The sequence below is a fragment of the Leuciscus leuciscus genome (assembly GCF_965113295.1).
Source record: "Leuciscus leuciscus genome assembly, chromosome: 2".
In the NCBI taxonomy this organism is placed as follows: Eukaryota; Metazoa; Chordata; class Actinopteri; order Cypriniformes; family Leuciscidae; genus Leuciscus; species Leuciscus leuciscus.
The window spans coordinates 40,673,433-40,700,969 of record NC_138726.1 but is presented as its reverse complement, the minus strand read 5'-3'; the positions used below and the strand labels follow the sequence as shown (position 1 = coordinate 40,700,969).

The 27,537-nt window shown below is 39.7% G+C and overlaps 1 protein-coding gene across 3 annotated transcripts in view; it reads right to left on the bottom strand.

Annotated features, from left to right (window-relative positions):
- Positions 1 to 344: 344 nt before the first annotated feature.
- Positions 345 to 27,537, bottom strand: part of igdcc3 (immunoglobulin superfamily, DCC subclass, member 3) — an 83,924-nt gene continuing 56,731 nt past the window's right edge. For 2 of the 3 annotated variants that reach the window (XM_082162598.1, XM_082162597.1), the window contains 8 exons: positions 25,542 to 25,707; positions 10,166 to 10,413; positions 8,281 to 8,445; positions 7,845 to 8,033; positions 7,211 to 7,315; positions 6,981 to 7,116; positions 6,603 to 6,837; positions 345 to 6,340 (listed from right to left, as the gene is read on the bottom strand). In XM_082162598.1, coding sequence (XP_082018724.1) covers positions 6,203 to 6,340; positions 6,603 to 6,837; positions 6,981 to 7,116; positions 7,211 to 7,315; positions 7,845 to 8,033; positions 8,281 to 8,445; positions 10,166 to 10,413; positions 25,542 to 25,707 — 1,382 coding nt within the window. In that variant the 3' untranslated portion in view covers positions 345 to 6,202. The remainder of the gene's footprint in view (positions 6,341 to 6,602; positions 6,838 to 6,980; positions 7,117 to 7,210; positions 7,316 to 7,844; positions 8,034 to 8,280; positions 8,446 to 10,165; positions 10,414 to 25,541; positions 25,708 to 27,537) is intronic. The other variant, XR_014203937.1, reaches the window with a different exon arrangement.

Genomic DNA, 27,537 nt, shown 5'->3' with positions numbered 1-27,537 from the left:
ACAATGATTTAAACTTTTGGGGCGAGTAAGATTTTCTTTTTTTGTGGAAATAAATTAATTCTTTATTTCAACAAGGATGCATTAAATTGATCAAATTATTCTAAAGAAATCTATCTGTTTCCAAAAAAATATTAACCAGCACATTGATAATAAATGTTACTTCAGCAAATACATTACATATTATATATTTCACAATATTGCTGTTTATATAAATGACTTATCAAAATCTTACCAACCCCAAACTTTTGAAGAGTAATGTGTACAGACACAGATTCACTGAAACACTCTGCGAAAGATGAGCTGTGAATAAATGCAGGACAATCAGTCATTGACAAAGAAAATAATCATTTTTTAAAACTAGAACTAGTTTATTGTCATCATTGTTATTGACTTTTAACATTGTTTCACAATGAACCCTAAACCAATACAAACCACTAAAAACGGTCTAGTATTCTTTCTTTATATAAATATACATATACACATACAAATATATGCATATGTACATACACAACACCGACCGTCTGTGGTCAGAGGGGGTTACAGACATCAAATTTGGAGAAGACAAACTGGTGGAAACAGTTGTTTTACCTGGACCTGAATTACAGAGTGTGACTTGCATGGTGAAAACTGAACATCTCACACCTGCTCAGCTAAAAATGATCTCTTGTGCTCTCTTCACTTCCTCTAAAATGACACCTCTTCGTTGAAGAGAAATGGCTGGATGGCGAAACGGTTAGCTGAAGGGTCATACGCAGCACAAAAGCCATTGCTTGCTGGAGTTTGTCCCCAGGCACTGTTTTCCTGCTGAGTTCCAGAATAAAAGTTTGTATGGTGGATTACAGAGATCCACATTTGAACAGTCTGTGCTAACCTTGCAAGTGCATTACATTTCCATAATCATATGCAGCTCTGAGCGGGGTTTAATAGCTATACACAAATACAGTTTGCGCTGAGACATCAATGCATAACTTCCCTTAATGAAACACACAGGTCTTTTACACAGAACTTTACAAAGCAGATTCAAATAATGCAAGGATACATTCACTGTTTTGTGGAAGACAGTGAGTATCACAGGAAATATCCAAACGAAAGAACAATTTGAACATGAAAATTCTACAAAATGACAAGAGCATCCAATGATTGGCAGCAGTGACAGAAATAGCACCATGGTAAGGAGATTTTCAGTGCTTCAGTCATGAACACAGTTTTACAGAAGTGACGGTCATCCTCACATTCACTGTATTATTAACAAAACCGAATGTACAGCCTATATAACAGCTGTAAATAAGCTGAGATGTGTTAGGAACTTAAAAGAGGGTCAAATTAGACTTGTTTGTTGTCAATTTGAACACAAGAAATGCAAGAACTGTTAGTGCCATCCATTTAATGCTCTTTAACATATTGTGCTTGCTAACTAGCCTTAAAGGACAAGTTCGGTATTTTACACTTAAAGCCCTGTTTTCAGATCGTTTCTGATGAAATACAATGGTTAAGATTGAACTTTGGACAAATGCTGCTGTCCCGAGAATTTTAGGTTTTTGTGTTAGCACCCCCCCACCTTAACAATGGCTGCATAGGTGCACTGGAATAATCCTTCCTAAAACGCATTAAACTTTCGTTTACAAAGACTTGAAACTCACAGAGTGGTCAGGGGTGTTCACTGATATGCTCACACAAAAATCGCTGCAAAAGATGCTTTCCAACAGGTTTTATCGTAGTTTTTGTCCAACTCCATTGATTTGTATAGGACGTGATGTGAGACCGCAGCACCTTTACGGTATTACTCCGCCGCTTCTTCTTCTGCTTATGTGTATTCAATGAAATGCCCGTGGTTTGCTTGCAATTGGCAAAGGTGCATTATCACCACCAACTGGGCTGGAGAGTCTATTATTCAAGCTCTCAACGGAAGAATGTACGGGTGTGAGGCGTTTGGAAAAATAGGTCCACAGTTTTACAACGAATGGTAAAACACCTGTTTGAAAGCATCTTTTGCAGCGATTTTTGTGTGAGCATATCAGTGAACACCCCTGACCACTCGGTGAGTTTCACGTCTTTGTAAACGAACGATTTTTCCAGTGCACCTATGCAACCGTTGTATAGGTGGGGGGTGCTACCACAAAAACCTAAAATTCTCGGGACAGCAGCATTTGTCCAAATTTCAATCTTAACCATTGTATTTCATCAGAAACTATCTGAAAACAGGGCTTTAAGTGTAAAATACCGAACTCGTCCTTTAATCTAATCTGTAAAATATTTTTATTAATGTGAATTTTACATCAGTACAAACAATTCTCTGGAAACAGCACATACTTTATACTTTAGTACTTTACAATAACAAATATGAATATTCCAGGTCATTTAACTTCTATGGATTCCATCTGTGTCATGCAGTCGATTAAACATTGTAACATCAGAAATCTCCAGTTGCTACTAGAGACCTCATGCTTTAATAAGTGAAATGATTTAGATAGCATTCAGACCTTTGTGATCAAGGTATGTTGCATCAAATACAAGTTTAAAGCCTCTGTGTGTGTAAAACTGTGAAAGCGAGCGTATAAATTCCTCTCAGTTGGGCTGCTAGGGTCCCCTCACTCAAAGCAAAAAGCGCACTCCTATGTAATCCTGGTCCTGAAAGGGGCTTAACAGACTGAAACTGGTACATATTATCCAATACAAAACGCTGTTTGTTTTACAGATTCAAAGTTTCTGCTGTGAATAGGTCGGGGTTGCCATAGTGCTGGCCGGAGCTGAAGCTGCTACATGCTAATGCCTCATCCATGAGTCTCCCTGGGGAAATCTGGGACACGGCACTAATGCTGACACAAACATGTCTTTCTTTACAGACATGTGACCGCGTGTGTGTATATAACATGTGCAAAGTAGATTCTAGAGGCGAGAGGCCATTTTGGTAACGTCCTTTGTTCTTTCATGGAATTGAGCCAGAAACAATATAAATATTGAATGGAAACAAAGCGAGACCAAGCACTATGAACAGACCAGAAAAGTCTGTGGCTCTAATGATTTATCACAACAACAGACTTTTCGGCATGATGATTATCATCACAGGTTCCATGCAGGCGAAACAGCTCAGATTACCCCTTTATTTAAAATGCAGACAAGGACTAAATACCCCCCTAAAACGCTGAGAGGAGGAGAAGATCAAGATGAGTCTCATGTCATCAGTCTGATGTAGACATGATCTGATAAACTGAAAAGAGCACCTGTCCGTTTGTGGTCTAAAATTCAACCAAATCAAGCCCAGCTTTCTATAAAACAGACTACCACACTGGCATCTTATAAATATTATAACATGAAGGCTGATGATGTTCATTACTGTTTTCAAAATACTCAATTGTACTGATCTGCACACAATAAGTTTACAAATATCACAAGACCAAATCCATCAGGAAACAAGTAACAAAAGTGCACCTAACTGCAGATGGCTTTTGGAAATGTAACAGTATTGAGAATTGCTTGTATCACATTACACATCAGATGGAAACATTTAGTCTTTTTACAGGAATGTCAAGAGTAGCAAAACTGTACAAAAAAGATATTTCATAGAGACTTTCATTATTAGGGACAATGTTCTACAGCACAGAGTATCAAATACCTTCTGGTGTTCAGATACTTTTCCATTAATTCTATTTAACACAGCCAATAAATTGAGCACTTATCTGTATAGACAACACAAAAGCATCTACAGTCTCCAATGACAACACTACAGCGCATTTGGTACAATAAATATACAGCACATAGTCTTTTCTACACTGTAATATACTGTGCAATTCTGTTCCAGAACCAGTATTTGAGGCAATATACCTTATATGAATGGGATTTTTTGATTATCTAGGCTTACTTTATCCATTTCTTAAAAAAAATAAAAATAACAGAATGTGGGCGTTATGAAAATATGCAATTTTGACTTATCTACACACACCGATGATGATTCTTATTAAATTAAGAACAAAGACGATGATGGCAAAACCGATGGACGAGTCATCTAAACTAGCCAAAATAAAGCAAACATGAGTATTTGATACAGCCAAACATAACATGAAAAAATATCACTTTACATTCACAAAATCAAAGAGCATGAAAAGCTAATGCAACGCATTGATCTGATAAAGGGCCCAATAGAGATGTTCTCCACTGATGTGTAAATGTATGTTTGCAATGTATGTGTACAATAAAAAAAATACAATCTCCCCATCAGAATAGGAGCAACCTGAGAGCATGACTGCTGTGTCGAGGTAGGTTATATATATATATATATATATACATATATATATATGCACCACAGCACTATGGGATACCAGAGGAGTAAGAACATCTTGCTGGTACTTTCCTCCCCGCTAAAAGAAACAGCTGGTCTTGGATTGGGTGGCTGAGCACACAGTGAAAAGCAATTCAATAGCTGGCCAGACATATGAAGAGATGACCAGTGGTAGCTCAAGCATCCTCTACTCATCATTCTTAGCATTCTAATGCCAACAGATGTTATGGGTGCGAGATATGTGCGTACATCTGATGCACTTTGTGCTCCCTGATCAATGTGGCACTAAAAATGGATGAGGGGCTTGGGATATTAAAAAAAGAAAGAAAGATGGAACCACATAGAAGCCATGAGAATCTCCAGTGGCTTTGGCTCCTAATGGAATGTTCACTTCCTGGAGAATTCTAGAATGCCCAGTTCTTCCACAGTTTGGCGTTCATTTCATACCATACAGCAGAGTATCAACAGTATCTAAGGGTGCTCGAAGGGAGCTGAGCTTGTAATTGATCACAAGTCCTGTAGTTACAACCCTGGCAAAGATTCAATTTTCAATTTCAATTCTTCACGAAATATCACAACACGTGATATATGAATCTAAACTACATCACCACTTACTTCTATCGGCACCCATAAAAACAGCGTATGTGCTTAATTCTGTAAAGAATGCTTTACATACTTCATCCCCCACTTTCCATTGTCACATGACACGCAAAACACATGAAGTCAAGCTATTAAATTATTTTATGTGTATATCCAGCTTTGCGTACGGTGGTCTCTCTTCATCCAGCGGTTCATCTGAGCGCAGTATTTTTATCCTGAAGACATTAGTAACAGTGCAGTTTATCTTAAAGTCTTTCCAATTTACTGCGTCGACTACGTTTAAAATAAAAAATACTCTGATCAGGAAACATAGAACAAAAAAATTCTACACGAATACAAGGACACTATCAAAACATCTTTACAAGCAGAATTCATAGAACAATGTCATCTGTCACCTGGCATGAGGTACTGACATATCAAAACACAGCAATTAATCAACATAGTGAAGCCAGGATCTTACAAACAGAGGCTGTGTTGCAATATCAGAAAAGGACCACAACGACAATAACAACATTGTTATTTTGAGGTAGAACAATGACTTCAACATTTGGAAGTGCTATATGTTGGATTTTTTTTCTTGTTTTGCTTCAGCGAGCAGGAGAGCGGCAGTCCTTGAAATCTGAGGTAGAGAAGCACCTTTTTCTTTTTTGACTGAATGCATGATGTGTATAAAAACAGAACAGACAGCAAGATGCAGATCTCAAAGACTTCCTACAAGACATTCATTCCAGCTGAGGTAGGTTTTTTGTTGCAAATTCTAAGGTTCACATAGCCAAGTCTATAGTCTTTATGAAGGTTGAAACCTAATTAAAAAACAAACAAACAAACAAACAAACAAACAAAACAAAAACATTGATATCAGTGAAAAAAAAATCCTGAGAATAATTTGAAATCCCTGGAAGAAGGTCTTGGTCTCCACTGGATGGGCTTGTGAAATCATTGGTAGGTTAAGAGAAGGCAGCACATCGAAAAACAGAACTAATATGTGGTAGAAGGAAAAATACTTCTTTGTTGTGCAGAAGAAGCCGAATAATATCACTTATAGATACTACTGACTGGAGAATGTATGCTGTCAGTTGTAACTGCAAGAGTGTATTTGTTCACCTACCAATGAGAAATAATAGCTGTCCATCACAGAACCTTCACCCACTATGAGGCCAGAGAGACCCCCGGCATTACAGTCCAGTGATTCCCACAAAGGGAACTTAACTTAAGAATAATATATTCTTTGCACGATAAAAACAGAACTAAAAAATATGAATACTTCAGTTGACCTGAGTTGGACAGGAGTCTGAGTAGAGGATATTCTTGGCTTTCATTTCTTCATCAGTCTTCATCCTGTTGGCCCTCTGCTGGATGCTGCCGGAACTGCACCTCACACTCCTCCATCAGACTGAAGTCAGTAAGAGGAAGTGTGGAAATCTGAGTTTCATTCAACAGACAGGAGACCAAAGAGCTCTCAATCTGAAAATAAATATAATCAAACAGAATGAGGTGAAAACATGATAAACATAACCAAACATGGTAATACTATAGTACTTTTCAGTGAGGTCAAGGAATAGAATTAAGTCAAATAGTTAAGTTAATAGGTTTTGCTTTGATCCGTTCCAAATGCATATCTTTCCATCCCACTTTTTCATGCACTGATAAAGTTGTTCTCTGAAAATAACCATAACCATGCAATCCGCATGTCTATAAATGTATGAATTGTTCCCCCAAGGCTCACTGTGTGGGTGGTGTCAGGTGGACTGGAGAAGTGGGATGGTCCTGAGAATAGTCTCTCCATCTCATTGGAGTCGGTGCAGCTCTTTGCAGTGTGGGTTCCTCCATTCCCATCTTGGCTGAACCTGTGGGGGCCGCTAAGGGCCAAAGCCCCCTGTGAGGAGGAGGACTCTAACACGACACCTGCTGGGTTACGGCCCGCCTGTCGGGTGGCATGCATGGTTTTACACATCTTCAACCTGCAAAGACAGAACGATTCAACTCTGCATCCAAAGAAACATGTTGACTTGAAAAAGAAATTGATTTAAAATAAAACTGCAACTGCATTCACTATAAAACTATACAAGTGGCATACGCACATAGACAGCATTGATTTCCTCACCTGCCCCTGTAGCTGAACATGAGGAAAAGGACACAGAAAACGATGCATGTGACTCCGATGTGGATGCCGATGATGATGCCTGTGGTGGAGCTTTTATTCTGTTCGTCTTTTACACAGTCGCAAGGGGTATTTAGCACTGCAGGAAGACAATGCACACATACACACAGTCAATGATGTGAGTGAGTTATGCTTGAATGTGTGGGAGTGAACAAGTGTGTTGCATCAGGCACCTGATTTCTCCACTGCCTCCTTGAGCGACATAAAGCGCATGGTGGCATTGCCCTCTCCATGCTGGTTAAAAGCCAGGATCTTAATTTCATACACAAAAGAGGGATCTTTTGTGTATGAAGAGAGAGAAAAAGAAAGGTTTGGAACACTCAAACAAATCTCAATGGCAAAATAATTAATTATTTTTTTTTGTATTCAAAATGAATTGTGCTTGGTTGTGAAGAAAACTACTGGCTAAATGTTTAATAATAATAATAACAACAACAACAACAACGACTGACGTTATGTTATGCTTTTATTTAAATAAATGTATGCATTAATTGAGCTTCGCTGACATGTTATATTTTTAAAACTACACAACTATTAATTGTGTTTGACTGTAAAGTAAACCACTGGCTTTTAACAGGCTAAATGTAAATAAATAAATAAATGCAGCCTTGAAAAAACAAGCATAAAAAAATCGATATAAATAGTTCATAAATCCATTTATACATGAACTGTCCCATTGTTTACTCAACAAAAAATACCTAAGATATATAACATAAGATTATTTCTTTGTTTGTTTTACATATTATTTACAAAGAAATTCCTTCTGCTCATATTTCAAGAATAAAGCTCCACCGTGGCCAGACTCACCCAGCTGAGTGATGTTGTACTGGGTCACATTACGTGGGAAGGTGAGGGGTCCTGTGAAGAGGGGGACGGGGACCTTACGGTAGTAGAGATTGAATCCTTCCTGCTGGCCCATCTTTGTGGAGGGCTCCCACGTGGCCTGAACCACAGTCGAATTAATCACCCTTGTGAACAAGGCTGGTGGTGCAGGGACTGTAGGAATTGCAAACACAGGAATGTATTTTCATAGAAAATACAACAGGTGGGAACTTTACCATGAACAACCTTGAATTAAAGCCTACGCTGAATCGAAAACACCTGAGAGAAATGCTTTATTGTTTTTTGCCCCAGTTGACAACTGCCAGCACAATTAACAACTCAAAAAAATGGGAATTATATAGCTGTATACAACCTAATTATATACAACTTTGTGTGTGATTGTATAAATATGTTTTTAAACCTTCTCCCAGAGTGCTCTCCACAGCCGTCTCAGAGGCTTTACTGGCTCCGCGGGACGTGTAAGCCTTCACATAGAAGCTGTAGCTGGTGGAAGGCTCCAGATCTCCGATTACCTGCTGCAGGGTCATTTTACTCACAGCCTCCTGGTACTCCATTTCCACTGGGTCTGAATGTAAAGTGTGAAGGTTGAACGAAGGAAAAAGAGAGACCATGAAAGACCATTATTAAACACTGAAAAATTGTATGAGAGAGAAAAACAAATGAAGAAAGATGGAGCAAGAGAGTGAAATCATTGGCGTGAGAGTAAGGATTAACCCCGACAATTGCCCACCTCTTAATGTTGGCAGCTCTCTTAGTCACTTTTATGGCTGCAGTAAATGTTATATTTCTCTATTATTTATTCATGCCAAATTGCTGTAAGTGACCATATATATTATATATGGCTCGTAATCCAAAACATATCCCACAGCGCTGTAAGACAATGAAGCTGTAACGGATGAAAGATACTATAGACATATCTGAGCAGTGGCTAATAGTCATGGTAACACCACAGTGAGGAGAGAGAGTGACAGAAAAAGAGAAAGCTCAGCAAAGGACATTTAAGAGCACATCAGCGTGGGTCTCAGATCAGATTTTCAGCTGTATTTGCTCCAGCACAGAAAACATCAACATGCAACTTTAAAGATTCCCAGGAGAGAGGGATTGATGTAAAAGAGCTTTCTCTTATTCTTTACCACCAAGTACTTTTACGTGCGTTTTAGAATTTTGGTTTCAGTCACACTAAAACAGTCATTTGTCTTTTTAAAATGTCACATAAATGCTTTAGTCTGACTGTGAACTGCTACCACAGTTGATGGCAACAGGATAAAAGCAGCAATTTGCTATCGACTTTTAACCTCACTGATTTCCATAATGAGGGAATAAAATATGTATTTTTATAACGTTTGTTGAAATACACATTTACACTTTAAATTAGAGGTTTTGCAGATTCATCGGCAGCGATAACCGGTTTCTGAAACTCTCTCTTATCTGCAATCCACACTGATTGGTTCTTCCGGTTGCGTCCATTGCGGGAGCGGCTGAAAAGGCTCCGCTGTTATTACATTTACATTAAAAAGTAGACATTTCAAGCTTTCTATAGTTACATTTTATATAGATTCAAGTGTACGCTAAGTTTCAGTTTATCATTGTGATGCACTCCAGTTCACAGAGACAGCAGTTCATGTTTATTTCAACATTTACTAAAAATACAATTATTAATTATTAATTATAATATTAGTTAATGCACTATAGTAACATAAATGAAAAATTGTTTTTACAAATACTAAAATACTAGCTAATGCTAACAAAAGGGAACTTATTGTGAAGTGTTACTCCTGAAATTGACATGCAATGTTTCTAAGTTATAGCAACACACACACACACACACACACACACACACACACACACACACACACACACACACACACACACACACACACACACACACACACCTGTAATTCTTTAATTAATATAGTATATTAATATTTATATATTTCATTTAAAAGTTCATTACATTTTCATGCATTAGATTAGCCAATACTGTTTAATTTTGTAATAAAGTTCAGGAATATTTTACTTTGAGTGTTAGGTTTCGATTCAGAATCATTTCTTCAAAAAACAACAACAAACTAACGGCTAATCAATCAGTTATTGGCAGGTACTGCCCAACTTAGTTATCGGTATCGGTCCAAATCCAATTTCGGTCGACCTCTACTTTAAATAAAATACTGATTTACTGGGAGCCTTTTACATTCAATGTTGGAGAAGAGCTGAGTAAATTAGATTTTATTTGATTTTGCGTGCTTGTGTGTGTGTGTGTTTAGGTTCATAAGTAGTTTTCCTACCAGCAGTCTTGCGGATATGGAGCACATATCCAATTATGTCCTGAGTGTTTTGGGTGGGCTCTTTCCAAGACACCTGAATGGAAGTTGGAGAAAGGGTGTCTGCACGTACACCCGTGGGCACACCAGGCAACCCATCAGCCCACAGGACGGTCAGACGAGCACTGGCCTGTGTAGAGCCCGCACTGTTCTCTGCAATACACTGATATATGGCCTCATCCTCCTGGGTTACTCCATAGATAGTCAGAGTACTAGCAGAAGAGGAGAGAGAGAGAGAGAGAGAGAGAGAGAGAGAGAGAGAGAGAGAGAGAGAGAGAGAGAGAGAGAGAGAGAGCAAGAAATACTTTTTAACCTGAGCAAGAAACACTAATGTCAGAAAGCAGGGATGCACGATTTGGTATGATATTGATTATCAGCTGATATAAAAGAATAAATAAATTATCAGTCAGTATTGAATATACACTCACCTAAAGGATTATTAGGAACACCATACTAATACTGTGTTTGACTCCCTTTCGCCTTCAGAACTGCCTTAATTCTACGTGGCATTGATTCAACAAGGTGCTGAAAGCATTCTTTAGAAATGTTGGCCCATATTGATAGGATAGCATCTTGCAGTTGATGGAGATTTGTGGGATGCACATCCAGGGCACGAAGCTCCCGTTCCACCACATCCCAAAGATGCTCTATTGGGTTGAGATCTGGTGACTGTGGGGGCCATTTTAGTACAGTGAACTCATTGTCATGTTCAAGAAACCAATTTGAAATGATTCGAGCTTTGTGACATGGTGCATTATCCTGCTGGAAGTAGCCATCAGAGGATGGGTACAAGGTGGTCATAAAGGGATGGACATGGTCAGAAACAATGCTCAGGTAGGCCGTGGCATTTAAACGATGCCCAGTTGGTGCTAAGGGGCCTAAAGTGTGCCAAGAAAACATCCCCCACACCATTACACCACCAGCCTGCACAGTGGTAACAAGGCATGATGGATCCATGTTCTCATTCTGTTTACGCCAAATTCTGACTCTACCATCTGAATGTCTCAACAGAAATCTAGACTCATCAGACCAGGCAACATTTTTCCAGTCTTCAACTGTCCAATTTTGGTGAGCTCGTGCAAATTGTAGCCTCTTTTTCCTATTTGTAGTGGAGATGAGTGGTACCCGGTGGGGTCTTCTGCTGTTGTAGCCCATCCGCCTCAAGGTTGTGCGTGTTGTGGCTTCACAAATGCTTTGCTGCATACCTCGGTTGTAACGAGTGGTTATTTCAGTCAAAGTTGCTCTTCTATCAGCTTGAATCAGTCGGCCCATTCTCCTCTGACCTCTAGCATCAACAAGGCATTTTCGCCCACAGGACTGCCGCATACTGGATGTTTTTCCCTTTTCACACCATTCTTTGTAAACCCTAGAAATGGTTGTGCGTGAAAATCCCCTGAGCAGATTGTGAAATACTCAGACCGGCCCGTCTGGCACCAACAACCATGCCATGCTCAAAATTGCTTAAATCACCTTTCTTTCCCATTCGGACATTCAGTTTGGAGTTCAGGAGATTGTCTTGACCAGGACCACACCCCTAAATGCATTGAAGCAACTGCCATGTGATTGGTTGATTAGATAATTGCATTAATGAGAAATTGAACAGGTGTTCCTAATAATCCTTTAGGTGAGTGTATATCAGCCAATATTGGATATTTAATTGTGCATGCTTATTTTCCCTATTTTTACATTTAAATAATCTTTACTGCCATCTAACACTCATATAATGTTAATCTTTAAAAAATATTTTTTAATTCCCATTAAAAATATTTTAGTTTTAAGTTTTTTATTTAATTGAAACACTAATTTATTTAGACAAAATCGCATACATTTTAATATCAGCCATAACACGAAAATAATAATTGGCTTATCCGTATATAAATTGCTTATATCTGTGCATCCCTATCAGAAAGTCCTACAAAAAAGGGCTCACCCAAGTGCACTGACACATCTAATCTTTTTCCAGTGTAAATGATGTACCTGGGATGAATAAAGCAAAAAACAAACCATATGCACCCACCATCTCTGGGTGCTCATTAACATGAAGCAAACCCAACCATCTGTCAAACTCCTCCCTCCTGAATCATCCTCTTCACCTTCTATTCTTTCTCACTAGTCCTTATTTTTCTGCTCTCACTCTTTCAGTGTTTTTAACACCTCCTCCTTTGTGCTCCCCTTCATTGCTGGGGGATACAGGGATGGTGGATGGGGGGTGCATTATTAGTGCTGAATATATAATTCTTTTTTTTTTCTCCCTTAATCCCGAGGCCATGAAAAAAAAAAAGAATTTTTACCACTTAAAGGGCAAGGATATGAAAATGAGAGCTCTCAGCATATGCAAGCCTTTTGCTAAACCACACCTTCTTTTTGTGATATATTTGCATGCGGTTTGTGTTCTCGAACAAATGGCAGGGGTGTTATCATATTGCTGCTTCAGAGTGAATGGGAAAACGGAAAGGCGTTTAATGTATGCGCGTACGTGAATGCATTCATCTATTTTAAACACATGCAGCCTAAGAGGCAAGGTTTTTTTTTTTTACATGCTATTCAGTCCTAGAGATTATCATCCTTTCTTTCATACTCTTCATGTCTCACCACCAGCCTCCAGCAATCTTTATCTCTCCTACATGTACACTCCCCACACATACAGATGCTACAGAACTCTTGCTACATTTACAGTACCTAGGTGTGGACAGGACTAGATGCTTTTTATTTTTATTTGATTCTATAGTATGGGATCACTTTTGTCTTCAGGTTATTGAGGTCAGTGTTGCTCTGTGAGACGTGGCTCAATCAATTTCTGTGCTCAATTCGATCGTCTGAATTGGCGATGTCTAGTGGTGCAATTATAATGTGGTGCAAGGTCACTTTCTCTCCGTTTGATGGGATGAACCTTCACCTAAACCGTAAAATCCATCGCAATCTTCTAGAAAACGACTGAAGAGACCTCTTTAAGCAGGCTTTTGAACTAAAATCAAGAACTTTTCTGCACTTACACTCCTGCTCTGGTACTTATGGAAATTTGACATGGTATAGCTTCTTATTAGCATATTGCGTTCTCCCTTTGATGAATCCATTCTGCTTGTATCATTCTCCATTGTAAGTCGCTTTGGGTAAAAGAGTCTGCTAAATTAATAAATGTAAATGCTAATTTCAAAGATACAGAAAAATATGTACTCTCTTCTGCCAAATTGCATCTCTAAACCAAATATTTATGGGTGCTTCTATATGAACCAGCTTGACATATGTGTGAAGTGTTTAATTCACCTGTAAAACATGCTAACAGATCTCTGTCGGAGGAATGTCGAGATGAATGGCTAGGGCTGGTTGGCAACTTCACACCTCTTCCACTTTTTCTGTACAGCCCACACACACTAATTAAGCTAACAATAAATCCAGCTGTTTTTGTAATTTCACACCAGCATGACATGCTTCCAAGTCATACCCCCAACCCTGTGCTCCATGGACCAATCTATCAGCCATGATTCATAATGTCATCCCTGCTCTCTGAGGAACAGTGTGACAAACATTAGTCTCCCCACAAGCAGCACAGTCAGTGTCAGTTATGCCCACTAAGGCCCAAACAGACCCCTCATTGTCCACAAATATGTTCAAAGGCCCCATGACTTTTCCAGTTGTTCGTGAATTACTGGCTAAGTTTTAAGGATAACATTTAAAAAATACATATTTTTTACTCACAATTTCTACCCAATAAAATATTTTAGAGCTGGGCATAACTAGAAAAATGCATATTTAGTATAAATATTCTCATGGAGTTATACGATTTTATTTTCATGACAATGGGAACCCCAACCCTGGTTCTTCAAAGAAAAAGAAAAAAAAAGTCGTTGAGGGGGCGAATTAATTCTTCTTCTTATCCTTTCATTAATCGCTTATTTTAATGCTTGTTTTGTCTAATTTTTCTTGGAACTTTCCTTAGGCCCACACAAATATAAGCTAAACAAACTTGATTTTTTCAGTTTCAGAAATGAGTCAGAGCGCATTTTGAAAGTAAATAGGGTCAATTTGAGTTCATGTTTACTAAATTGACTTAATTTAGAAATAAATGATTGTTTCTTCATCATTCTCTGAACCTTTTTAAAGAGCCACAATTAACTTTTGCAACTAGAAAAGGGATGCAGCCAGCAATATTAAAATTTATATTAAAATCTAACTATATTAAAATTAATTGTTATGCACACTAAATTGCAGATATTGAAAATTCTACACCATTTAGAAACATAAATAAAATAGTTGTTCAGAATACTGGTGTTTGAAGAGGAACAGCACACATTGTGCTGGGACCATCTGCACCCTCTTTATCTGTCTATACATCCTGGCCTCTCCTAGGGTTGACAGAGAGCATCCTGAGACAGGAGGGCTGCTATTCAGCACACTGAGAGCATGTTTGCACAGTCGTCACAGAGCACTGCCTCTTGAATGGGGTGGTCACCCTTATTTAGTCCTCTAAAAGTGAGAGAGAGAGGGGGAAAGATGAGAAGAGGGTGGGAAATGGGGAGAGTTAGGTATAGAGGAGAGGCAAATGAGGAAGGGGTGCTTAGCTGTCTCTCCACTCAGTGAAAGCCAGGTGGAAATGACTGATTGCAGGAGAGGTCAGAGGTCAAGGCCAGAGCTCGCTCCATTTTGCATGGGTTAGAGAGTGGGTAATGACCAAGAAGCACGTAATGGAGTTTAAAAATGGACAAAAAGAGGGAAAGAAAGGGAAGAAATGAACACTCTTTTGTCTGCTCAGCTGCAAAACATGGTGAAAATTGTCCACATGGTTTTCTCAAATAAGGTTTAAAACTATTTCTTAAAAAAAAGTCTCTGCATGGTCATTTCAACATGAAAGACACTAGATAAGTAGACAAGTAGATTTGAAAGACAAGTAGATAAACAGATTTTAGGCCCGATTCAAACCTGTGTTATATGCGAGTATGGGCTCTTTTAGTCTACATGGTCACTTTTGCATTTTAGCAATGAAAAAACATGATGGATCAAACTTGAGACCAGGGAAAAAGGCTCTCAGTGAAAGAAGCCCTTCTTTGAAGAGTTACCAAACTACAACATTAAAAATGATCAAACTCAGCAACAGTGCACATTCACACATGCATGTATGCGCAGTATGTGAAATGCACACATAATATATAACCACCTTCAAAGTCCTTCTAAGAGCCGGCCGGTGCAGTGTGATTTGACTGCGGGTCACTGTGGCATTTTGATTACTGCTGTAATAGTGTTTTATGTTTATGGAGCAGGCAGTGACCCCACCCTCTGCTCCTGCAGCTACTGAACCGCATGACCTCCGCTCTGACTGCAGCACTCTAACACATGTCTGCAAATGCCTGCGCGGATAAAGAGAGCACACGCACCTTCACTAGTGTTTGACTGATTCAGTATTAAATAATACCATAATCAATCACTTGTCAAAAATCAATAAAACGATGACACACTATTTGAAATTTAATTGCAATTTGTTTTACTGTCATTTTCTTTAACACCTGTGTCTTCAATGTAAAAATGGCCATGTTTTTCACACATTATATATATATATATATTTTTTTTTTTTATCTCATTTGATCCATATGTACAATCTCAAATCTGTCTTGACCTCCCTTGCCGGTACTTGTTGTTGTGGTTTACTGCAAAACTGAATCCAACTAAAGGAGATTTTTTTTTTTTTTTTTTTGTTTGTTTTTTTCCAATTTGTGTGTTTGGTCCAGTCATGTGATTGTTTATGTGTCTGTATCAAAATTGAAAATACAACAATAAATATAATATATAAAAAAATAAAACAAAAACGCCATAATGCCATCACACAATCAGAATCTCTTCAGTATTCTGGCCAACACTGTACAATAGTTGTTTTCAATAACAGATAACTGTGAGAGACATAATCTAAAAAAAAAAATCCAGAAATCACAATATATGATTTTTTTACTATTTATTTGTATGATACAGCTGCAAATAAGTATTTGAACACCTGTCTATCAGCTAGAATTCTGACCCTCAAAGACCTGTTAGTCTGACTTTAAAATGTCCACCTCCACTCCATTTATTATCCTAAATTAGATGCACCTGTTTGAGGTCGTTAGCTGCATAAAGACACCTGTCCACCCCATACAATCAGTGAGAATCCAACTACTAACATGGCCAAGACCAAAGAGCTGTTCAAAGACACTAGAGACAAAATTGTACACCTCCACAAGGCTGGAAAGGGCTACGGGGAAATTGCCAAGCAGCTTGGTGAAAAAAGGTCCACTGTTGGAGCAATCATTAGAAAATGGAAGAAGCTAAACATGACTGTCAATCTCCCTCGGACTGGGGCTCCATGCAAGATCTCACCTCGTGGGGTCTCAATAATCCTAAGAAAGGTGAGAAATCAGCCCAGAACTACATGGGAGGAGCTGGTCAATGACCTGAAAAGAGCTGGGACCACCGTTTCCAAGGTTACTGTTGGTAATACACTAAGACGTCATGGTTTGAAATCATGCATGGCACGGAAGGTTCCCCTGCTTAAACCAGCACATGTCAAGGCCCGTCTTAAGTTTGCCAATGACCATTTGGATGATCCAGAGGAGTCATGGGAGAAAGTCATGTGGTCAGATGAGACCAAAATAGAACTTTTTGGTCATAATTCCACTAACCGTGTTTGGAGGAAGAAGAATGATGAGTACCATCCCAAGAACACCATTCCTACTGTGAAGCATGGGGGTGGTAGCATCATGCTTTGGGGGTGTTTTTCTGCACATGGGACAGGGCGACTGCACTGTATTAAGGAGAGGATGACCTGGGCCATGTATTGTGAGATTTTGGGGAACAACCTTCTTCCCTCAGTTAGAGCATTGAAGATGGGTCGAGGCTGGGTCTTCCAACATGACAATGACCCGAAGCACACAGCCAGGATAACCAAGGAGTGGGTCTGTAAGAAACATATCAAGGTTCTGGTGTGGCCTAGCCAGTCTCCAGACCTAAACCCAGTAGAGAATCTTTGGAGGGAGCTCAAACTCCGTGTTTCTCAGCGACAGCCCAGAAACCTGACTGATCTAGAGAAGATCTGTGTGGAGGAGTGGGCCAAAATCCCTCCTGCAGTGTGTGCAAACCTGGTGAAAAACTACAGGAAACGTTTGACCTCTGTAATTGCAAACAAAGGCTACTGTACCAAATATTAACATTGATTTTCTCAGGTGTTCAAATTCTTATTTGCAGCTGTATCATACAAATAAATAGTTAAAAAATCATACATTGTGATTTCTGGATTTTTTTTTTTTGATTATGTCTCTCACAGTGGACATGCACCTACGATGACAATTTCAGACCCCTCCATGATTTCTAAGTGGGAGAACTTGCAAAATAGCAGGGTGTTCAAATACTTATTTTCCTCACTGTATATATATATAAAAAGGTAGGCTAATATGCAAAAAATATCAAAATTAGCAGATACCTATAAATAACTGATAAAAAAAAATGCTTATATTGGCTAATAACTAATATGGTGCTGATAACATGTATATTGTGCATTCCTAACATTCTCCATAATTATTTAAAAAAATATATTTTTAATTACATTTCTAATTATACTCAGTAATTATTTTCTTTTTACAGCCGATAACTGGCTGATATATATATATCAGCGCCATCTTGGACTAATCCAAGATGGCGCCGCGGATGGCTGCCTCGGTGTTGAGCTCTCCAGTTGTTACACTGTTTTTGTTAGTTTGTCCTGTTTTATGTTTGTCATACGCTATCAGTTATACCAGGGACGAACTGCTGAACATTCGGCAGTGCACACCAACTGATCACCAACCAGTTTTTGATTCTTCTGGCGTTTTGCGGAACATTGTCGTCGGTTGCGCCGCTGCACTGTGGAAACAGTATAAGACGCGCAGGCGTGGGAAGCGAGCCGGCACACTCGTTAAGCTCAGGCAGCGCGGATTCAGAACGGCGCTGCCTAGCATCCATCTGGCGAATGTCCGCTCTCTCCCTAACAAAATGGACGAACTACTTCTGCTCTCACGCAAAAACAAGGACTTTACCAACTCTGCTGCTCTTTGTTTCACGGAAACCTGGCTGAACGAAGCCATTCCGGACAGCGCGTTACATCTACCGGACTTTCAGCTGTTCAGAGCAGATCGCGATATGGAGTCAACGGGTAAAACGCGCGGTGGTGGGACATGCTTTTACATCAACAGAAGGTGGTGTACTGATGTAACTGTGTTAAGGAAGATGTGCTGTCCTGATGTGGAAGTGCTTTTCCTTAACTGTAAGCCGTTCTACTCGCCGCGGGAGTTTTCCTCGCTCGTTCTCATCAGTGTTTACATTCCACCGCAAGCACACGTGAGTACGGCGCTGCAACAGCTGGCTGATCTGATCACAGAAACAGAACAACAACACCCGGACTCTGTTCTTATCATTCTCGGAGACTTTAATCAGGCAAAACTCACACGTGAGCTGCCTAAATTCAAACAGCACATTACATGCCCCACCAGAGACAATAATATTTTGGACCATTGCTACACCACAACAAAGGATGCATATCGCTCCGTCGCCAGAGCAGCTCTAGGACTTTCCGATCACTGCCTGGTTCATCTTCTACCAACTTACAGGCAAAAACTTAAAACTGCTAAGCCAGTAATAAGGACTGTAAAGAGATGGACCAACGACACAGAGCAGGTCTTACAAGCCTGTTTTGAATGCACTGACTGGAGTGTTTTTGAAGCTGCTGCCAGCGATCTGGACGAGCTCACAGAGACTGTAACATCATACATCAGTTTCTGTGAGGATTTATGCATCCATACCAGGACTTACTTATCATTCAACAATGATAAACCATGGTTCACACCAAAACTCAGACAGCTTCGTCAGGTCAAAGAAGATGCCTACAGGAGTGGGGATAGGATCTTGTATAATCAGGCCAGGAACACATTGACAAAGGAGATTGAAGTGGCTAAGAAGAGCTATGCCAAAAAGCTGGAAAACCAGTTTTCCTCCAACGACCCTGCATCAGTGTGGAAAGGCCTGAAAGACATTACCAACTACAAGACACCATCCCCCAGCATCGACAGCAACAAGCATCTTGCGAACGAGCTGAATGTCTTTTACTGTAGATTTGAGACCCCCGATCAGACACCCCATACCCGCCCTGACCATCTCTCTACACAGCCATCAACACCTCCAGCCATCCCCCTCCCCTCCCTCCCTGCACTTCAGATCAGTGAGGATAATGTGCGTCAGATCTTCAGGAAACAGAAGAGAAGGAAAGCACCAGGCCCAGACGGTGTTTCACCAGCCTGTCTGAAAACCTGCGCTGACCAGCTGGCCTCTATCTTCTCACTGATCTTCAACAGATCACTGGAGCAGTGCAAAGTCCCTTTCTGCTTTAAACGCTCCACCATCATCCCAATCCCGAAGAAACCAAAGATCACAGGACTCAATGACTACAGACCTGTTGCCTTAACATCTGTGGCCATGAAGTCATTCGAAAGACTGGTGTTAGCATATCTGAAGGACATCACTGGACCCTTGCTGGACCCCCTGCAGTTTGCCTACAGAGCAAACCGGTCTGTGGATGATGTGGTCAATATGGGACTGCATTACACCCTACAACATCTGGACAAACCAGGGACCTATGCAAGGATTCTGTTCGTGGACTTTAGTTCTGCCTTCAACACCATCGTCCCATCACTGCTCCAGACCAAACTGACCCAGCTCTCTGTCCCTAGCTCCGTCTGTCAATGGATCACCAGCTTTCTGACAGACAGACAACAGCTAGTCAGAATGGGCAAAATCACGTCCGACAGCCGCACCATCAGCACCGGTGCTCCACAGGGATGTGTTCTCTCACCACTGCTCTTCTCCCTGTACACAAATGACTGCACCTCTAAAGACACCTCTGTCAAGCTCCTGAAGTTTGCAGACGACACTACTGTTATCGGACTCATCCGGAACGGTGACGAGTCTGCGTACAGACAGGAGGTGGAGCAGCTGGCTCTTTGGTGCAGTTATAACAACCTGGAGCTGAACACGCTCAAAACAGTGGAGATGATCGTGGACTTCAGGAGAAACCCCCCTGCACTCCCTTCACTCACCATCATGGACAGCACTGTGACTGCAGTAGAGTCATTCAGGTTCCTGGGCACCACCATCTCTCAGGATCTGAAGTGGGACACTCACATAGACTCTATTGTGAAGAAAGCCCAACAGAGACTGTACTTCCTGCGTCAGCTGAGGAAATTCAACCTGCCACAGGAGCTGCTCGTACAGTTCTACTCAGCTGTCATCCAGTCCATCCTCTGCACTTCCATCACCGTCTGGTTCGGCTCTGCTACCAAAACCGACCTCCGTAGACTACAGCGGATAGTTCGGACTGCTGAGCGAATCACTGGCACTACCCTTCCCACACTCAAAGTACTGCACTCATCCAGAGTGAGTAAAAGGGCTCGCAAAATCACTCTGGACCCGTCACACCCAGCACACTCTCTGTTTGAACTGTTACCGTCTGGTCGACGCTACAGAGCACCGAGCACAAAAACAACCAGACACAGGAAAAGTTTCTTTCCCCAGGCCATCTACCTCATGAACACTTAAATGTTCCCCTACTGTGGAACAAACATGTGCAATACTTCCCTCAGACATTTCATAATAGCACCTTATAACTTTATATATATTTATAATTTATAATCTTTTTATTTTATTTTTTCTATTTTATTTTTTTATTTTTTTTTATTTATACCTGTTACTTGTCACTTGTCTTGTCACTTTGTATTGTATGTGTACTGGAAGCTACTGTCACCAAGACAAATTCCTCGTATGCGCAAGCATACTTGGCAATAAAGCTCTTTCTGATTCTGATTCTGATTCTGATTCTGATATACAGTGGGGAGAACAAGTATCTGATACACTGCCGATTTTGCAGGTTTTCCTACTTACAAACCATGTAGAGGTCTGTAATTTGTATCATAGGTACTCTTCAACTGTGAGAGACGGAATCTAAAACAAAAATCCAGAAAATCACATTGTATGATTTTTAAATAATTAATTAGCATTTTATTGCACGACATAAGTATTTGATCATCTACCAACCAGTAAGAATTCCGGCTCTCACAGACCTGTTAGTTTTTCTTTAAGAAGCCCTCCTGTTCTCCACTCATTACCTGTATTAACTGCACCTGTTTGAACTCGTTACATGTATAAAAGACACCTGTTCACACACTCAATCAAACAGACTCCAACCACTCCACAATGGCCAAGACCAGAGAGCTGTGTAAGGACATCAGGGATAAAATTGTTGACCTGCACAAGGCTGGGATGGGCTACAGGACAATAGGCAAGCAGCTTGGTGAGAAGGCAACAACTATTGGCGCAATTATTAGAAAATGGCAGAAGTTCAAGATGACGGTCAATCTCCCTCGGTCTGGGGCACCATGCAAGATCTCACCTCGTGGGGCATCAATGGTCATGAGGAAGGTGAGGGATCAGCCCAGAACTACACGGCAGGACCTGGTCAATGACCCGAAGAGAGCTGGGACCACAGTCTCAAAGAAAACCATTAGTAACACACTACGCCGTCATGGATTAAAATCCTGCAGCGCACGCAAGGTCCCCCTGCTCAAGCCAGCGCATGTGTCCAGGCCCGTCTGAAGTTTGCCAATGACCATCTGGATGATCCAGAGGAGGAATGGGAGAAGGTCATGTGGTCTGATAAGACAAAAATAGAGCTTTTTGGTCTAAACTCCACTCGCCGTGTTTGGAGGAAGAAGGATGAGTACAACCCCAAGAACACCATCCCAACCGTGAAGCATGGAGGTGGAAACATCATTCTTTGGGGATGCTTTTCTGCAAAGGAGACAGGACGACTGCACCGTATTGAGGGGAGGATGGATGGGACCATGTATCGCGAGATCTTGGCCAACAACCTCCTTCCCTCAGTAAGAGCATTGAAGATGGGTCGTGGCTGGGTCTTCCAGAATGACAATGACCCGAAACACACAGCCAGGGCAACTAAAGAGTGGCTCCGTAAGAAGCATCTCAAGGTCCTGGAGTGGCCTAGCGACTGCCACGGTCTAGCCAAAATCCCTGCTGCAGTGTGTGCAAACCTGATCAAGAACTACAGGAAACGTAAGATCTCTGTAATTGCAAACAAAGGTTTCTGTACCAAATATTAAGTTCTGCTTTTCTGATGTATCAAATACTTATGTCATGCAATAAAATGCTAATTAATTACTTAAAAATCATACAATGTGATTTTCTGGATTTTTGTTTAGATTCTGTCACTCGCAGTTGAAGAGTACCTATGATAAAAATGACAGACTTCTACAAGCGTTGTAAGTGGGAAAACCTGCAAAATCGGCAGTGTATCAAATACTTGTTTGTATACTTGTGTATCAAATACATAGTGTACTTTATAATGTTGTTATGCCTAAATTCACTTATAATATTTTAAATGATTGATGTTAGTTTTCAGTGTTGTATTTTTTGTTTATTTAGACAAAAAAAAAAAAAAAAAAATAAAAAAAAATATATATATAGGCCTATAGGCTATATATATATATATATTTTTTTTTTTTTTTGTCTAAATAAACAAAAAATACAACACTGAAAACTAACATCAATCATTTTAAATATTATAAGTGAATTTAGGCATAACAACATTATAAAGTACACTATGTGTGTGACCAACAGCAGACAAATGCATAAATGTACACAATACAGTACGTAAAAAAGCAATGCTGTATAAATAAAAACAATCTGAACTCCTGCTTCTAGATGTTCCAAATTCATGTAAAAGTCAGTGTGCATCTCAGTGGAGACTCAGAACATGAGCATGTACAAAAGAGAGGTGAGGGCAAAAAGACAAGCTAATGGGTTTGAACATGTCGAGAGTGTACATTTATGTCATATGGCAATAACACCATGACTGGTGCTGATAAACAATATAGCTGACAATATAACACCATAAAGGTGAACTGTGAAATTGTTTTCAATACTCACTCTTATCCCAGTTTAATGCACAGGGAAAACTATAAACAATCCATTCATAGGCTGACCAAAGACTGGAAACATTGTGGCACTTTCAAAACATTGTTCTCTAAAGACAGGTGTGCTATTATTTTTCTAAGCAACCATGCTAATAATTTTTTGTCATACAATTGTTGAAATGGGTCCAAGATTTATGCACAGATTTATTGAGGAGAGGTGTATAATTACCTTTCTAAGTGATCAGAATTATGATTCTACTGGTGGACGTTGAAATGACTAAAAGAACCCCATAGAGTTTGATTGAAGGATCAACTGGAACCACGGACATGTTCCTGTGGCTCAAACAGCAGATCACGGTGCCAGCAATGCCAAGCTCATGGGTTTGATTCACACAAAAAGTAGCTGCAGCTAGGCTTTTTTGGCCAATAAGCAATCACCTAATAATCACCCATTACACCCCAGCAACCACTAGAACACCCTAGTAACTCCATAGCAATACTCGGAAAACATTAGCAACCACATAGCAACTCTCTGCCCACTATTCCACTTTATGAGTCAATTAGCTAATGGTGTGAGACTCAGAAATTCCAACTGATCCATTCCTGCGCTCTCTCTACATCTACCTGCTTGATGCCTGTCTCAGCCTTCTTGTCTTTCCCAATTTATTTATTTTAGCAATGAAATGTCTCTCTCCATCTTTGCTGTTATAAATTTTAACCGCAATGAAATTGATTTTCTCTCACACCATAAACATGCTCTTTAACCACAACAAAAATCCCAGGCAATAAAACTTTTATTGCGATAGACAAGGAATCACGTTTCATTTCCATTTCCAAAGACATGATCGTAAATAAAACAGCAGAGAAAAAAAAAAAGAAGAATAGCACAGCAGATAAACAGAAAGCTGAGTGTCTTTCATAGCAGACAAGGTTCGTTCTAGATCAGAAGAATGCAGGACAATGTATCATATTATGACCTCGACTAGTGCCTTCCTAACATGGTTGTCATAACACTATCTAGGAGAGGACAACCGGCAACATGAGAATGTCCTTCAGTGACACAATGAGTGGGCGCCTTCACTAATGCCTTCTGTAAGGTGATTCCACAGATAATAAATGACAAGGTTTACTAAAACTGAAATAAAAATAAAGCTAAATAAAATCAACATGACAAAAGCACATAACAATTACTTTAAAATTAAATAACCTAAAAATATAAACATGATAGTATATAAATAACATTCAAATAACACTGGTCTCATAGGCGAATTTGCAGGTGGGACGGGTGGGACAAGTCCCCACCACTCTTTTTGAAACATCTCGCTGCACGTATGTACCCGAAACAAAAGAAACATCTCCAGCTGATTAGCAATTCATTCGTTTGTGTTAAATAAGAGGTGATTTGGCACAGGAATGTGTTGTTTTTGAGTGCTCGTTGCTGCTGTTATCAATGGCGGAAGGCAACACTGTTCTCCACACAGATGAGCGTTTCTACGAGCGCAATCTATTGCTAACCGTTGCGGAGACTCACTATTTGTCCTGGTGAAATCACAAAACAAAATGCACATCCCTGTTCTTGATGTACAATCACTGATGAAAATCTTTGGTTTTAATGAGAAAACTAAAAATAAACAGGCGGATTAGAACCCAGAACAGTCCATTAGGACACACAAACTATTAATGCAGATCTACGTATTTATTCATTAATGTAAATACTCTCGTAGATATAAGCCTATAGTAGATATAAGGATGAAAATATCACATTAAACATAAGGTCTATGTCAATAGTAGATAATGTGACCCTGGACCACAAAACCAGTCACATGGGACAATTTTTTTTAAATTGAGATTTATACATCACCTGAAAGCGGAATAAATAAGCTTTCCATTGATGTATGGTTTGTTAGTATATAAAAAATATTTGGCAGAGATACAACTATTTGAAAATCTGGAATCTGAGGGTGCAAAAAAATCTAAACATTGAGAAAATCGCCTTTAAAGTTGTCCCTTTATGTTTGTGATTGTGCTGCATTCACTCACAAATAAATGTTTTATATATTTACAGTAGAAAATTTATCAAATATCTTCATGGAACATGATCTTTACTTAATATCCAAATGATTTTAGGCATAAAATAAAAATGTATAATTTTGAACCATACAATGTATTTTTAGCTATTGCCACAAATATACCCGTACGACTTGTGACTGGTTTTGTGATCCAGGGTCACATATAAGGATGAAACTATCACATTAAACATAAGTTATATGTCAATAAATTAAACTCAATGTAATACTTAAATTGATTTCTGGACATCGTAATGTTATTTTTTGTGCATTTATTATTACTGGACCTTTTCAGCTCACCTGTTGTTGTTCCTGAGTTTGACATGCCCATCAGGCTCTAAGATCTGTCCATTTTTCAGCCAGGTGAGCTGGGGGACTGGCTCACCCCGGGCCAGACAAGTGAAGATGGCAGTGGTGCCCACCGGGCGAGCAATGGACTGAGGAGGCTGCACAAACTCAGCTGGGGCTGTAGACCGATAGAGAGGAAGAAAAATTAGAGACAATGAGAAGTCAGTTATTGCCAATACAAAACATGAGTTTATTAAATAAAAAAGGCTTGAAATTTCAGAAACCTCAGTTACTGTTGGAAATTTACACTAAGTGATTTAAAAATGAGCCCAGTTTGCTCCTTTGCACTAATGTTCCCAATTTCACCCGGTTCCATTTACATGCATCACGTATATGCTATCAACGGTAATAGAAATAGAAAAACACAGTGCACACAATGCTGAGAGAGGGAGGGAGAGTGTTTACGTTGCTTTGGCTTCATCACATTTAAAATGAATATATTGTGACAGCAGTGGGTGGTAACAGGAATGAACTTAGAGAAAGCATCAGATTAACTCGATTAGAGAAGGGCAAAAACAGATTTCACAGGGCCAGAAGAGGAAACTGACAATCCATAAATGACACAGTGTGAAAATTAAAATAGATTAAGTGCTGCAGAACAGATGTGGGGGGCTAGGAAGGGATATTTGGACCACAAACATCTTCTAGCACCCCAGAGGCTTCTGCTGCCTCCAACCTCACCAGATACCCTCCTCCTCCTCCTCACTCACTCACCGCATGTTAATACTGCCAACTGACACAGACTGCAGCTAATCCAATAGTCCTTTACTGCTTAATTAGAACACATTTAATCTGGGAAAATTTGAAATTGCTGACTGATTAGCCATCGTTCGCTCATTTGTATCCGTTTTAATTACCATAACACCATTCATACTCGTTCAGGGTGCAATGGCTTTAATTATTAAAGTCCTTTAATCGCAAGTGTTGATCCTGCTCTCAGTCTCTCTCCTGTATTTTCAGTGTTACCAGCTTCTCTCAATAAATAAATTATAAGAGAGGTTGCTAACTGCTCTCAGAGGTCTGTCCAGTGCATTTCACAGCCCTGCAAATTAGTGCTCTCTTTTTTCTGTTCTTATCCCTGAGTGCACAAGAGAGAGAGAGAGAGAGGGGGGGAGAGAGAGAGAGTGTGGGGGATGGGTTGAGGCACTGAGTATTGATGTATCACTGTGATATATCATCAGAGACACATCTTCCTTCTTTTCTTATCTCTCTGTTTCTCTCGCTTATTTCTCTCTTGGGATTTTACGAGAGAATCTCTTCTTTCCCCCCCTCCCCTCTTACTACCAATTTTTACATTAAATTTTTTTAATAAACCGCTCTTACTCTCTTCCTCCTCTCTCTCTTTAATGTAAATGAAGTGCATTACAGTAAGCAAAAGCTGCTTCACCATCTGGCCACTAAGATCATATCAATTCTCAGCTACCCCTACAACGCTGCTCCCGCTATCATGGATACTTTACACCAGCTGAGATTCAGTTACTAACTTCTAAGGCAGTTAATAAAAGTACTACTAAAAGTAGTGATGCTACTAAATCATTTTTTGTAGTGTACTGTACTGAATAATATAATACACACACTAATTGGAAATATTAGTTAGTGTAGTGTATAGCTTTTCTAGCAACAAGCTAGTTTTTCTCCACATACTGCTAATGTGTTTAGATATATTTGCGAAGCTTTGAAGCTGAGACAATAATCAAACACATAAACTCCTAAACTGTCCTAAACTCAATTTTGTGAAATATCTGAAAATCACCTAGCAACCATAACTTAAAATTTCTGGTAATACCACCAAATTTGGCACACACCAAGTAAAAAAAAAACAATATCTATAGAAGAAACATATATTCACTTTTTTCCCCCATGATACCACAACTGTTTGATTAACATTAATGAGACTGACAGACCTACTGTTCCCACATGGATCTAATATAATGTTACACATAAGATG